The sequence below is a fragment of the Pyrus communis genome, chromosome 7, assembly GCF_963583255.1.
Source record: "Pyrus communis chromosome 7, drPyrComm1.1, whole genome shotgun sequence".
Lineage (NCBI taxonomy): Eukaryota > Viridiplantae > Streptophyta > Magnoliopsida > Rosales > Rosaceae > Pyrus > Pyrus communis.
This window is the reverse complement of record NC_084809.1, coordinates 6,994,102-7,009,338: the sequence shown is the minus strand read 5'-3', so window position 1 is coordinate 7,009,338 and position 15,237 is coordinate 6,994,102. Positions and strand designations below refer to the sequence as shown.

General features: G+C 36.1%; 3 protein-coding genes across 5 annotated transcripts; 2 read left to right on the top strand and 1 right to left on the bottom strand.

The window, feature by feature from the left end:
- The first annotated feature begins 197 nt into the window (after positions 1–197).
- LOC137739106 (uncharacterized) lies at positions 198–2,070 on the top strand. 2 transcript variants are annotated; one of them, XM_068478598.1, is made up of 5 exons: positions 198–383; positions 581–651; positions 765–836; positions 1,029–1,072; positions 1,737–2,070. In XM_068478598.1, exons 1-5 carry the CDS (start codon positions 344–346, stop codon positions 1,834–1,836), a joined length of 327 nt encoding a protein of 108 aa, XP_068334699.1. In that variant the 5' UTR covers positions 198–343; the 3' UTR covers positions 1,837–2,070. The 2 variants fall into 2 exon arrangements, with proteins under 2 accessions (XP_068334699.1, XP_068334698.1); XM_068478597.1 differs by having other exon boundaries at positions 203–383; positions 756–836.
- A 1,657-nt stretch (positions 2,071–3,727) lies between these two features.
- On the top strand, positions 3,728–5,210 carry LOC137740943 (UPF0382 membrane protein C1782.12c-like). Its single transcript, XM_068480748.1, has 6 exons — positions 3,728–3,863; positions 4,005–4,084; positions 4,280–4,350; positions 4,455–4,534; positions 4,727–4,770; positions 4,870–5,210. Exons 1-6 carry the CDS (start codon positions 3,808–3,810, stop codon positions 4,908–4,910), a joined length of 372 nt encoding a protein of 123 aa, XP_068336849.1. The 5' UTR covers positions 3,728–3,807; the 3' UTR covers positions 4,911–5,210.
- A 1,795-nt stretch (positions 5,211–7,005) lies between these two features.
- On the bottom strand, positions 7,006–12,119 carry LOC137740369 (zinc finger CCCH domain-containing protein 18-like). Of its 2 annotated transcripts, none has more exons than XM_068480245.1 (8): positions 11,684–12,119; positions 9,601–10,507; positions 9,350–9,517; positions 9,051–9,230; positions 8,213–8,289; positions 7,940–8,110; positions 7,703–7,829; positions 7,006–7,592 (listed from the first exon to the last, which is right to left on the bottom strand). In XM_068480245.1, the coding sequence occupies exons 2-8, from the start codon at positions 10,491–10,493 to the stop codon at positions 7,520–7,522; spliced, it is 1,689 nt and encodes a 562-aa protein (XP_068336346.1). In that variant the 5' UTR covers positions 10,494–10,507; positions 11,684–12,119; the 3' UTR covers positions 7,006–7,519. The 2 variants fall into 2 exon arrangements, with proteins under 2 accessions (XP_068336346.1, XP_068336345.1); XM_068480244.1 differs by having other exon boundaries at positions 11,689–12,117.
- Between the last annotated feature and the right edge of the window lie 3,118 nt (positions 12,120–15,237).

Here is a 15,237-nt window from a genome sequence, read left to right as displayed (position 1 = left end):
CCCGCACTCATCCAAGTGTTCAGGGGGAGATGATTTTGTCACTCGAGTTTTTCTGTACTGATTTCATCTCTATATTTCTCGTCATCAGATTGATTAAATAAAGTTACGAGATAGAAATAAATGAAGGGGCTTAAGAAGGAATAAAAAAACAAGAGTTCGAAAATCATTGCCAGAACTTCTAATTTCACAATTACTGCAAGGGCAAAAAAAGTTGTATACGACGCCGTTTTAGGAACATAGATTCTAACTGGCCAGCCTCTTTCCAGTTTCCAGAACCACCGCCAATCCCCATACACCAGAAAGTGAGAGAGGCTCTGAAACAGAAGCAAGAGAAGAAACAACGATGGATCCTCGGCTGTGGCATAAAGTAGCCGCGCTCTCTGGTATTTCTAATTTACGCTTTTACAATTTCACACTCGAAAAGTTTTAATCTTTCCTGTTTTTTGGGATTCACAGTCTCCATGAAATCGCAATATTTATTCGCATGTATATATATATTAATTTGTATAAATTCAGTCTCCTTTTTGTTATTTCTGTCAAATCTGAGAAAACCCAATTTATGAATTTTATGGAATAACAGGAATGGCAGCTCTTGGGTTGGGCACATATGGCGCCCATGGCTTCAAACCCCAAGACCCAACTTACAAAGAGGTTCATACTTTATTTCCCATTTGATTTTAACTCATATTTTTCATGCTTTTATGTTCAATTTTTGAAATTTCTGTGATTTGATTATGTTGCAAATAATGGGTTAGGTTTGGCAGACGGCGTCTCTGTACCATTTGGTTCACACAGCAGCTCTGCTTGCTGCCCCCATCACGAAACACCCCACCATTGTGAGTTAAAAAGTTTAGAACTTTATCAATTTACCTTGAGTTGAATTCAAACCAATCATCTGCGGGTCTGAATCTTAACATTCGGGCATGTGTGGTGTTTGCTCAATTTCAAGTTTTGTGATGTTTGTTAATCAGTTGCTGTCTGCGAATTCGTATGTGAGTACATATGCTAATTTCATCTTTGTTTTGCAGTTTGGAGGCCTTTTGACTACTGGAATACTCGCATTCTCCGGGACGTAAGTTCCACGCCTCTGCACTTCTTTTTTTTTTTTATCTAATTGCTTGGTTAAGTTTATACTGAAACACTATGTTTTTCGTGTTAAAAGATTCATTCGCATTTCAAAGTTTCTTTGCTAAATGAAGCTAGTTGAATCTGAAATTCGAGTAAAATCACTTGCCTTGTTATTTGTTAAGATGCAATTGAAGTCACGGAACTAGCCGTTAATATAACTACAAATGCAGTTGGCTTTATGTATTTTATTTTTCCAGTGAGGGACATCTTTATGTATGATATATGCAAGAATTAGAATCGTTTTTGTTTGTCGGCATGGCGTAATCCTATACTCTATGAGTAATGGGGGTTCTAGATGAAAAAATGTATCAAACCGTTAATTGGCACAGTGACATTACGTACGTGCATATGGCAACGGTAGCAATTTGTAGGGTCAGGGTGTCAATATTTCGTTTCTGGACTCAAGAAATCCTCGTTTGCTAGTCACTCAAGGCTTGGCATTTGGCAAACTGCACGTTGAGGGTTTTGCCTTGAGTGCGGAGTCTATGCATCTTTCCAGGGGACTTTTGCCGGTTGCTTTTCTCCGAGGAAACAATATTCATGGCAGTGCTTGCACTGTATTCTCATTCTCAGAAGTTAATACTGATTGAAATAATGTGATTTTGCAGGTGTTATACTGTGGCATTACTTGAGGATAGAAACTACTCGACATTGGCTCCTTTCGGTGGCTTTGCTTTCATCGCTGCTTGGGGTAGCTTGCTGTTCTAAGAACTTCAACTTCTATGGATCCCTGTACAACTTATGTTGTCGGCTTCACTATTTATGACCGTCCACACTTTCATCTTCTCAAATAGATCCGACTGCGCCTTTGTTGAATTTCTAAGTTGCCCTAGCACCAAATAATTGCCTAATGATGTACGATGTATATCAATGTATTGATTGTGCTACTTCAGTGTTATAAAACCATTTATGATAAAGAGTATTGACAGTATTTCAAGTCAATCACACTCTATCATTTATTACAATTTTCAAATAGTGGCACCCCCATTGCATAAAAGTACTTCAGAAACGCCCCACTTGCTAATTTTTACTCTACTGTAGTTTTCTTGTTTTTTCAACATTGTGAAAATCAAAACAATTTGTTGCGCAAATTGACAAATTTTATATCTATGGATATATGTTCAACACGTTGACTTCTCGATATTAGAAGAGATTCTAATTTCGAATCATCTCGCTCGTTGAGTAAAAAACAAGACAAAGCACCTTATGTTTTTTAAGGTTAAACGTTGGACCATCGGTGTGCACAATTTTCTGCTCGACTGTCCCAATTGACAGAGAGCTTTGGAAGAAGAACAAAGTACAGGACGAAAGACAGAGCAGAATCCATGGACAGTAAACAGCGGAGACGGAGTGCCGTGACTGCTTTCTTGTTGAGTAACAAATTCTCCGTTTCATCAAATCTGATAGTTTCAATGTTGATGTTTCCCCATAAACAAGCACAATCATGTGACAAAATAATCAGTGCCACCTAAAAAACCTAATTTGTCTTGGGCTTACATCATGGACCACCCTTGAAATTTAATGTGCCAAGGCAGCAACATCTTTATTGTCGAGAGAATTTGTTTTGCGACTGTGTTATATCTTCATTTTGACAAATACTACATGAAAAGAGAGGACTAATTTCGTGATCGAGGAATATTCGTGGAAGGGGCATTTGGGTACAGAATGGAACCTCAATTGCAATGGTGAACATTCCATTTCAATTACACGCGCTTTGTCGAGGAAAATTCGATTTTAGAATTTACCCATTCTAGAGTGCTCTAAATTATAAGATACTTCAAGTTTTTTAACCATTAAATATTGACTTTTGTGTTTCTAACCAAAGATTTAACAACTAAAAAGCCTGAAGTATCTAATATTCCGGAACACCATAGAAAATCGCTCATCTTCAGCATAAAAAGGAGGTGATAAACCTATAGTATCACTTGCAAGTTACAACTACACAACTTTTCACAGCCTTGAAATTTTGTTTCACTTTGGATTTTTAAGCAATTTTGGACTTCAGAGATTTACCAAGATTAGCTGTATATTACGAAACTTCACATAAAATATCAAATTTACAGCTCAATATCTTTTGGTACCCTAGCTTAACATTGAAGGGTCATATGAATATGATTACAGGGTCCTACAATATCAAACAAATCAAAACCAGGTCCCATTTCTGTCTTCAAGCCAGAAAGAAAGAGAAAGGTGCCATTGCATATTTATCAACCACCAGCCTCGAAATCCTCCCATCACATCCCCTCAACTTTTAGGACATGCAATTTCAAAACCCTAATCACTCATTAAAATAATGATCATTAACAAAAGCTTAATCTCCCAATAATTCCATTGCTTTATAACAACTAAACCAAGACAAAGATGTTTCTTCTGAAAGAAAAGTTATACTAATTGCAGGAAAAACAAAATGATGCAAGAACCACTACGCATAATTACCATAATTTAATGCCACCTTTTGATTCCCCTAATCATGGGAAGAGAATGAATTATGAATACAAGGTTGGTGGACCAAAATATGGCCTACCCTTCAATCCAAAATAAAATAAAGTATCATAATATCAACTATATGTATAATTTTTTTATAATACGGTTAATTATCTTGTAAGATCGAAGTATCAACAATATTGACAATATATCTGCATTTTAAAAGTAGTTAACAGCATTGTAGAAAAATTCTAGATGTATAAATCTCATCGTCCACATAGTGCATGGAATTTTGAAACATATTTACTAAGGTAAATAGAAACTTTGTATAAATTATTAGAATTTGTTTATGTCGCAGAGATCTCTACACCTTTTCTTCTCTACTATGCACACACCTGCATATTTTTACTACTAACTTTCTTCTTCTTCAACTAAACCAAACTACATTTCAGTGAGAGAGGCACTGAAACAGAAGCAAGAGAAGCAACAACAATGGATCTTCAGCTGTGGCATAAAGCAGCGGCGCTCTCTGGTATTTCTAATTTACGCTTTTACTATCCCACACTCGAAAAGTTTTAATCTTTGCTGTTTTTTGGGATTCACAGTCTCCATGAAATCACAATATTTATTCGCATGTATATACATTAATTTGTATAAATTCAGTCTCCTTTTTGTTATTTCTGTCAAATCTGAGGAAACCCAATTTTTGAATTTTATGGAAAAACAGGAATAGCAGCTGTTGGGTTGGGTACATATGGCGCCCTTGGCTTCAAACCCAAAGACCCAACTTACAAAGAGGTTCATACTTTATTTCCCATTTGATTTTAACTCATATTTTTCGTGGTTTTATGTTCAATTTTTGAATTTTCTGTGATTTGATTATGTTGCAAATAATGGGTTAGGTTTGGCTGACGGCGTCTCTGTACCATTTGGTTCACACAGCAGCTCTGCTTGCTGCCCCCATCGCGAAACACCCCCCCTTGTGAGTTAAAAAGTTTAGAACTTTATCACTTTACTTTGAGTTGAATTCAAACCATCATCTGAGGGTCTGAATCTTAACATTCGGGCATGTGTGGTGTTTGCTCAATTTCAAGTTTTGTGATGTTTGTTAATCTGTTGCTAGTCTGCGAATTCGTATGTGAGTACATATGCTAATTTCATCTTTGTTTTGCAGTTTGGAGGCCTTTTGGCTGCTGGAATACTCGCATTCTCCGGGACGTAAGTTCCACGCCTCTGCACTTCTTTTTTATCTAATTGCTTGGTTAAGTGCTTGCACTGTATTCTCATTCACAACGTTGAAATAATGTGATTTTGCAGGTATTATACTGTGGCATTACTTGAGGATAGAAAGTACTTGAAATTGGCTCTTTTCGGTGGCCTTGTTTTCATCGCTGCATGGGGTAGTTTGCTGTTCTAAGAACTTCAACTTCTATGGATCCCTGTACAACTTATGTTGTCGGCTTTACTATTTATGACCGTCCACACTGTCATCTTCGCAAATAGATCTGACTGCGCCTTTGTTGAATTTCAAAGTTTGCCCTAGCACCAAGTAATTGCCTAATGATGTATGATGTATATCAATGTAATGATTGTGCTACTTAAGTGTTGCAACCATATATGATAATGAGTATTGACACTATTTCAAGTTAATCACACTTTTATCATTTATTAAAAATTTCAAACAGTGGCACCTCTGTTGCATGAAAGTACTTCAGGAAAGCCCCACTTGCTAATTTCTACTCTACGGTAGTTTTTTTATTTTTTCAACGTTGTGAAAATCAAAACAATTTGTTGCGCAAATTGAAAATTTTTATATCTGTGGATATATGTTCAACACGTTGACTTCTCGATATTAGAAGAGATTCTAATTTCGAATTATCTCGCCCGTTGAGTAAAAAACAAGATAAAGCAACTTATGTTTTTTAAGATTAAACGTTGGACCATCGGTGTGCACAATTTTCTGCTCGACTGTCCCAATTGACAGAGAGCTTTGGAAGAAGAACAAAGTACAAGACGAAAAACAGAGCAGAATCTATGGACAGTAAACAGCGGAGACGGAGTGCCGTGACTGCTTTCTTGTTGAGTAACAAATTCTCCGTTTCATCAAATCTGATAGTTTCAATGTCGATGTTTCCCCATAAGCAAGCACAATCATGTGACAAAATAATCAGTGCCACCTAAAAAACCTAATTTGTCTTGGGCTTACATCATGGACCACCCTTGAAATTTAATGTGCCAAGGTAGCAACATCTTTATTGTCGAGAGAATCTGTTTTGGAACTGTGTTATATCCTCATTTTCCTAGAGTAGGCATCGCGTGACAAGTACTACATGAAAAGAGAGGACTGATTTTGTGATCGAGGAATATTCGTGGAAGGGGCATTTGGGTACAAAACGGAACCTCAATTACAACGGTGAACACTCCATTTCAGTTACACACGCCTTGTAGAGGAAAATTCGATTTTAGAATTTATCCATTCTAGAGTGCTCTAAATTATAAGATACTCCAAGCTTTTTAACCATTAGGTATTGACTTTTGTGTTTCTAACCAAAGATCTAACAACTAAAAAGCTTGAAATATCTAATACTCTGGAGCACCATAGAAAATCGCTCATTTTCAGTGTGAAAAGCAGGTGATAAACCTATAGTATCACTTGCAAGTTACGACTACACAGCTTTTCACAGCCTTGAAATTTTGTCTCACTTGGGATTTTTAAGCAATTTTGGACTTTAGAGATTTATGAAGATTAGCTGTATATTACATGACTTCACATAAAATATCAAATTTACAGCTCAATATCTTTTGGTACCCTAGCTTGACATTGAAGGGTCATATGATTACAGGGTCCTACAATATCAAACAAATCAAAACCAGGTCCCATTTCTGTCTTCAAGCCAGAAAGAAAGAGAAAGGTGCCATTGCATATTTATCAACCACCAGCCTCAAAATCCTCCTATCACATCCCCTCAACTTTTAGGACATGCAATTTCAAAACCCTAATCACTCATTAAAATAATGATCATTAACAAAAGCTTAATCTCCCAATAAATTCCATTGCTTTATAACAACTACACCAAGACAAAGATGTTTCTTCTAAAAGAAAAGTTATACTAATTGCAGGAAAAACAAAATGATGCAAGAACCACTACGCATAATTACCATAATTTAATTATGCCACCTTTTGATTCCCCTAATCATGGGAAGAGAATGAATTATGAGTACAAGGTTGGTGGACCAAAATATGGCCTACCCTTCAATCCAAAATAAAATAAAGTATCATAATATCAACGATATGTATAGTTTTTCTATAGTGCAGTTAACTATGAAGTATCAATAATATTGACAACATATCCGCATTTTAAAAGTGCGGTTAACAGCACTGTAGAAAAATTCTAGATGTATAATTCTCATCATCCATATAGTGCATGGAATTTTGAAACATATTTACTAAGGTAAATAGAAACTTTGTATAAATTATTAGAATTTGTTTATGTCGCAGAGATCTCTACACCTTTTCTTCTTTACTCTGCACACACCTGCATATTTTTACTACTACTTACTTTCTTCTTCTTCTTCAACTAAACCAAACTATATCTCAGTCACTTCTAAAAACCCATCTCTTCCTTGCTGCATCCTCTGTGATTATATTAAAACAAAGAAGAAAAAGAGAAAAAAAAGGCTTAAAAAACCTGTCACATATTAGCTTTTATGTCTTTTCTTCTCTGCGATCTCCTTCGCCCCGGTGTAACATTGGGGAAGAACATAACTTGTCTACTGTGTCTCTCTCTTCTTCTTCAGTTGGTATGAACTCACTCTACTTAGCTGACGGACCGATGAAATTGAGGTAAAAGTATAATGAAAATAGAAGAATATGAAGGCCTCTCCTGCTGTATCGAAATCACGAATTAGTCTTAGTCTAGGAATCCGGTGCTCTACCTCTCTATAATTTACTGTTTGTTTGAATCCCCTATATAACTGTTGATATGCCACTCGCCATTTGAGTTGCGAATGGGCTCTCTGGAAGGTTAATTCCTTGACCGCTGCATGGCAAGCGTAAACAAAGAAGAGAATGTTAAGAAAATAACCGAGATGAACAAGAAATTGGTTAAAGTATTACAAGTTCAACGCGAACAAGCAACGGTGTGTATACCTATCCTGATCACTGTAATTAGTATTAATGTGCCTGATTTTGTCCTCACTGGTGGAACCATTGTTCAAAACATCCAGAAAATAATTAAAATCCTTTGAGGATGGGAATTCCACTTGCTCTGCATGGGCTACAATGACATATCCCGGAAGAATATTAGCTCGGAAATGGGCAAAAAAAAAAAAAAGAAATAAGCTAGGCAAAGACAAATCATAAATTGAAAAGTTGCATTTAATATACCTTCTGGATGCTTAAGCTCATCCATCGAGTAGCCATAATAGAAATGATGGGATAAGGGCTTAGCTGCTAAATGCATCTCCGAGAGGCGCCTTCTCTCAAGTTCGAGTGCTTGCTCATTTTCCTCTATGAACTGCTTCCTTAGAAATCTTGCGCTATCACAAACTCTGGGCACTATATTAAGCACAACATAGATTCTATTAGTTAAGAAGTGCTTTCAAAAACCAAAAAGGTTAAAATAGACACTTACTGTATTTATCTGAAGAATTTGCTTACTTGGGTGAAGCTCTGAATCACCATCCATGAAATGTGAATTGTAGCACGTGGAGTGCTGCATCTTCTCCGAAAACTTCCTGCACATGTGACATAAACTTCAGAAGTTTAAACACTAGTAGAAAACCATAGGGGAGAAGACATGGAACACATAAGCAGATACTTCAGAAACCGTTAATCAAGCATTAAAAGCTAGGCTGCAATTGAGGGAAAAAGGAAAAAGAAAAACAATTTTCGAAAGCAGACTAGTATAAAATGGAGGCAAGCAGTTTCAACTTTCTACGAGGGAGAAGTACCAGCTGGCCAAACCTACGATGTTGACTATTACAAGAAATTAAGGGTATGAATTAGTATTAACTAATTTTAGTGAACATAATTTATGCTTTTAGAGAACAAAAGCTATATTTGCTTTGAGTTAGGAGAGAAATGAAGCGAAAGGTTGTATAGATAAGTTTGAAAGCTAAGAATGCTGATAACTAATTCATAAAGTAAGAGAAACTGTGCTGGAAATGTTCAGACACACTTAATGGAAACCAACTACAACTAGCACCCGGCTCCCACCTGTAGAAAAATGTATATGAAGAAGCGTCTTATACAATACGATGCATAAGTCACGCTATAAAGGAAAAAAATAACAAAATCAGAGGCCAAGTTCAATGCAGACCACAACAACGTCAAGACTTGCATAAACATAATTGTAACTGTGAGCAGAAATAAGGCACAGAGATGTTCATTGGTTTCTAAATACAGACGAAAATAACCACTTTGGTTTGAGTAAAATATAATTAAGCACAACAAAAATGACAATCACTTTGACTTTGAACGAATAAAAATGTTTTACCTGTCAACAAGCCTAGACTTTTCCCTGTAAGGTTTCACCAGCACACGAGCCCCGCATACAAAATGAGGATTCCCTTTTGACAAAATATGCCTCACCGTCTCTGCATAAACAAAGGTGACAAAACCAAACATCCTCTTCTGTTGACACGGGATGCGTACATCTTGAACTGGCCCATATTTGCTACAGAATACAGATAAACTTAAAAATCAACCAGAAGTTTGTAAACCAATATTCAAAGTATAAGCAAATACAAATGAACAGTTAAGAAATTGAGAGGGAAATTTCATTGGTGTCCTTACTTGAAGTAGTTGGAAACATCTTGCTCCGTGAAATTACTCTCGGCTGGAAAGGTCAGATATATCTGTCGAGAGCCAGCAATAATCCCACCAGGTTCTGTTTTCTCACCAGCATACTCTGAGTATTTTGGGATATCTTCTGCCAATATAACTGAGTGCTGTCCGTGAGGCCTGCAGAACGACTCGAGTCAAGCACTTCTAGCAAGCAAAAATAATGACGAAAGAAAAAACTTTAGCAATTAACAAAGAGTTACCTGTCAATAAGGCGAATGCTGTTCTTCAATCGAGCAAGAAGCTTTGTCAGGCTGTAGCCAGCTTTACCATGTCTCTGGCTCTCAGTGAGGTATCCCTCGGCCTGAAGAGTTCTCCCATATTTCTCGTAGTACATCATCGGCAAAGAGGCAATTGATATTGGGAACCCTCTTCTAGATTTCAAAAGCTCAATTATTTCAATCTCTAGCTTTTCAAGGGAGCCAGGGGAGACAACGTGATCATCGTTTGAAAGCTCATTTGAGTTTTGGCTGCAAAACTGTGAAAAGCTTTCTGGCATGGGATGGCCATGGAAGTACCTGCAGTTGTTTCCATGCTTACAGAAGCCCTTATTGAAGTAATGGCATACCTTAAGGGGAAATTCAGGCAAGCTTGGAGACCTTCGACTGGTTCTCACACTCAATGCAGGTTCATGATAACAGTAATTGCTTGAAAACTCGGGCAGAAACTGCATTTGATTTTGGAGGCGATAATCTTCAATTGCTGAATCTGAGTACCCTGGTGGAACAAACTCTATGGCTTGCAGTGGTTGCTGATCACCAGACAGTTCCCTGTATGGATTTGCTGCTCCGATGGTTGTGGGAGATGAAACCGGTCGTGGACTGTATGGAGTGAATTGTAAAGGTAAGTCGGAAACAGGAACTTGTTTCACCTGAGGTGAGATTGAAGCAGACACTGCCGGTTTGCATAACCCGAGCTCAGCTTTCGCTTTGTTAATCAAAGACTGGATCAAATTATCAGGGCTGAAAGCCAGTCGGATCATGTCACGCTCGCCATGGTCTTGCAGCAGAAGATACCCGATAATCTTGGACACATTTTCAGGCTCTATCTTCTGGATCCTATTGTACACAACTTTTGTGGACTCAGAAAAATCCATCTCAGATTGCAACACTGCATAAGACAAGTAAAATACAAGTACATATTGTTATAAAGGCCGAAAATGCGCAAACAGATAGGAATAACAACAGCAGATTAACGCATATAGAAAGTTAGTCATTAATCCAAATATACCCCAAAAATAATTAATGGACGAAAGAAGATATGGATTTCTTCGTCAGCATGCACCAGAAAATGATGCAAACCTAGTGAACAAAAGAAACAAGCCTCTGAGCAGATTTATGTAACCTTCAAGCAGCATTCCAAAACGCTATTTCGGGTAAGAAACCTCTTTATTAAGGGAGACCAATAAAAAGGTAATCTAGCTGGTTCAACCATAAGCAGCTTCTATATCTGTTGGTCACCATATTCAGTCACCACAAATAGCCCCCCATCCATATTTTATACCAACACAACATGAAAATATTGACCTCAAATTCGAAAAGAGGACAAGTTGCAGGCAACATTTCAACGGAAAATGAGGGTGGTGAATTTAACCCAAGAAAATCAGCACCAAAAACAAACATTTATTTCTCCAATTGGCAGCATACGTATTATTTATTTAAATTATTATTACCATTATTATTAACCACCAAGGCAGGATTAAAAAAAAAACGCAGTAAATTCTTTCCCTGACCAATTCTAGTATTTTTCCTTCAATTTTTTCTCTTGAAAAAAAAACATGAAGGAGAAGAAGGTGAAGGTTTCAACTTTTAGAAAAACAAAACTGCAGTGGTTGTGAATTTTGTTCAGATTTGAAGGTCAAATAAAACCCAGAAAACATCTTTTGTCAAATTTCCATATGCTTTGCAGCCAGGAAGAGAACCCGACCATTTCAATTTTATTCTAAAAATAGATAATAAAAAATAGGTTTTTAATTTCCAAGCAAAAATCACAGAACTCAAGTAAAAACCAACACCCTTTGCCTGCATCAAAATTTTCAGAAACATAAAAACCATACCAGAAGTTGAGGCAACACAGAAATTAAAAAAAAAAAAAAAAATTACAGGATTGAAGTTGCTATCAATATTTTTCTTTTTATTTTGATGTGCAGTTATAGAAAAACCCAAGTCAAAAGGCCAAAACTTTGGCCATAATTAAGCATACAAAAGGAGCAAAAACAGCAAGAAATGGTAAGTATGCAGCCATTAACGAGCCAAAAAAAAAAAAGATCTAAACAAACAAACCCACCAAACCTTTTGAGAAGAAGATGAAACCACCAAAGTCAAAGGAACCACCACCAGTAATCCACCTCCTCCTCCATAGCAGCCATAGATTATTTGATTCTTCTGCTCACTCCCTTCTCCTCCTCCTCCTCTCTCTCTCTCTCCTCTCTTTCTCTCTCTAGGTGGTGTTTTCTCTTGCTATTTTTATCTTCTTCTTCTGCAATTATGTTCCAGTTCTTCTCTGAAACATTCTTAAGAAAAGCAAACTGACAGAAGGGATAGAATACAAGAGAGAGAGAGGGGCCTTGTCTTTAGTTCAAAATCAACCAACTATATAAATATATACACAACAAAAAAAAAAGACACTACAATTTTATTTTTTTAATAATTAATTAAAAAAATTTAAAACACCACCACTCTGTCTCTCTACTCTCTCTCTCTCTCTCTCTCTTACTGCTTCTCACTCTTATCCTAATGGTGTCTTCTTCTTCTTCTCTGTTTTGCCGAATTTTTATAAAAAAATATGTTTAATTTAATTTTTTTTAAAATGCAGGTTGTAGTGGAACATGTCGTTACAGAAATTTGCGGGAATTTATGGAAAATGAGCCTGGATTTTCGAAACAGACTCCAACTGAAATCCCCAAATTGTCCTCCATGTATATTGAAATAGTCCATTCAGTTAATTTTTTTTTCTTTTTGTTTCCCCAACTAATTTTTTAAAAATTAAAAACTAATTTTCGGAAATACGGATGTGGGTGTACAGCAGACCCACGTGGGACCCCGTACGTTCTGTTTTGTCTTCTTGTCCTGTCGCCAGAGTAGGTGGCTGACATGCAAGTAGAAATGGGCCCCACCTGAGGACAATCAGCGGTCTAGATTTAATCTCGGCGTTGGAGTTTGGGGTGCGAAAATCTAATCTCCGTATGCATGCTCGCCACGTGGCAAGTGGCAGCTAGTTACAGTTTGTTTTTCTCCAGGCGTTGGTGTTTGTGGATAAATAGTGAAATCGTAACCGCAGGACTGAGTGCACTTTAGATTATTAACTTGATGTGGGACCTGCATCATCATGTGCAGAAATCCTATGTGGCGATACGTGGGTCCCTATTTAAGGACCCAGTTCACTTCTCCGTGATTGGTGGTTGAGTTTTTTCCCTTTTTTATTTTCTTTTTGAAGAAACTTTTTTTACAAAAAGTAATGAATTTGTAACCGTACTTTGTAATATTAAAATCAGCACAAAAGCCAATTTGTATTACCCCAATAATCTAATTTATTACGGCAATGATACAACTTCAAGTGGGAATTTTTTTTTTTTTTCTTAAACGGAGATTAATTGATGGTTTCGTAATGACAATTTATTATTTTAATAATCAATAACCTCCTCTTATCATTATTCATAAGCGTCAAAAATTAAATCCATAACATACAACATAGAATAAAAATCTAAAATAGTGTCATGTGAAATACGAGATGTTGGACTGCATATCAATATGTTTTTTAATTTAAGATTAAAATGAACTAAGAAAAATTAGTTGGGTAGTAAAACAAAGAGCAGGGGTAAAATAGTAACATAAAGTTTTGTTGATCGGGTGCGACCGATTCAGAAGGAGGATACGTAAAATATTGTTGTTTGAGTGAAAAACAAAACAAAAAAAAAGTGATCCTGTGAATCTAATTTAGATTCAGAAATGGAGAAATTCATGGGAGGTTATTTTTTTTTTCCGTTTGAATGGGAACTTTCTGTTAATTAAGTCGCCTAATGAGTTTTTAGTAATTTCAATTATTGTTCTTTTATTTTCAAATACTAATTACAATTGTAGAACATTCATAACTACTAAGAGCGAGTGATATAATGAGTGTTGACATATGCAACGAGGGCGAGGGTGAGGACAAGGACAAGGAAAGTGAGTATAGAGTGTTAACCACTATATAGAGTGAATAGTAAGAGCAATCCAAAGGCAATTACTACTAAGATAGTTGTGCGAATAGATGAGTGTTAACCACTCTATACAAGTGTGCATGAGCTGATTCTGATCGTTGGTGCTTTGTCAACTTTTTATGGTTATTATAGATATGTTTGAGAAATTATTCTAAACTCATGAGTTGATAGTATTTCTTAAACATGAAGAGGTTTTGTAAAAACACAATAAACTTTATGGGGTTTGTTTTAACTAATTGTATAAAAAGTTAACACTACTATAGTAGTGTCGAGGTCAGTCACATATGCGCACAAGTTGATTTAATAGTTAGAATTAAACTAGTATTATGGTCTATTGATAATTATTTTACTTGTAAGTAAAATGTCTCAAGTTCGATTCACATGAATAACGGTGCATATTGTATTTATGTTGAATTTGATATCAAGTTGTGTGGCCTAACCCAACCCCCATCTTCTTAGAGCAAGTCCACCCGTTTTTTGGAGTGCAAGGGCAAGGGCAGTAAAATTGCTCTAAACAGTAATTGTGTTTGGGCAAGTCCATCCGCTTGAGAAGAGAAAGGGCAAAGGCAAGGGTGACTACTGTTTACAAATATATGTGTGTATATATATATATATATATATATATATATATTTTTTTTTTGTTATGCCTTGTACGTGTATACTTACTACTTAGTAAGTTTTTTCTTTGAAAATAAAACTCCCAATTTAACTTTGATAATTTAATTTTAAATACAAAGCATAGCATTACAAACAAGCATAATTAAAAAATGATTTTTTTTTTGGTATTTTGTTGGATTGTTTTACATTTGGATTAATCTTGATTGTCGATTTCTAATTTTTTTTTTTTAATTCAGATGAGCCAAATTGTGTCACGTGACACAAATCTATAATTTTCAAAAAAAAATTATTGTTCGAAATCAAACGATCAAGATGTGAAAACCGTTGGAAATCCAACAACGGAGAAAGGAAGCTATAGAGAACCGTTGGGCTCTGAAGTGAAACACGTGGTGGGCCCCATGTCTGCTCTTTGATGTCATGATGACGTCGCTTCTTGCCAACAATAGCCCTTCATTTTTTGGGCCGTTGGACGTGGGTTTTGGAGGTTGGAGGTAAAGCAATCCAATTCTCTAAGCTTTTAGGCCACCATTAGAGCTGCTCTCAAAGTAAAATATCACCCTTCCTTTTTATAATAGAATATCATTAAAATTAGGAAAAAGATACATACATGAATGGGTTGATCGTAACATTCTTCTAGTATTAAGTTGATGATGTGTTTTACACCAATCTTTTAAGTTTGAGACTTAAAAATATGCACAGAAAACCACTTCACATAGAATATATTTGGTGAAGCTTATAGCCAACATATTTGACTAATGAATAATACAGATTAGGAATAGCTAATATGTTAATTTATCAAAGAGAATATGATAAGTACATGGTACCCTTAATATGATTGAGGTATGTGATATCGACACCCTAGTCGGTATCAGCCAACATAATTAAATTGAACGAAGTCGATGCCCTTCTGGCTTTATATGGCACTTGCTTGTTCTAATCCATTAAAATAATTAAAATAATTAAAATAATCAAAATAATCATGCCTATCATGAATATTTAAACTGCACAGCGTACTTAATAGTCT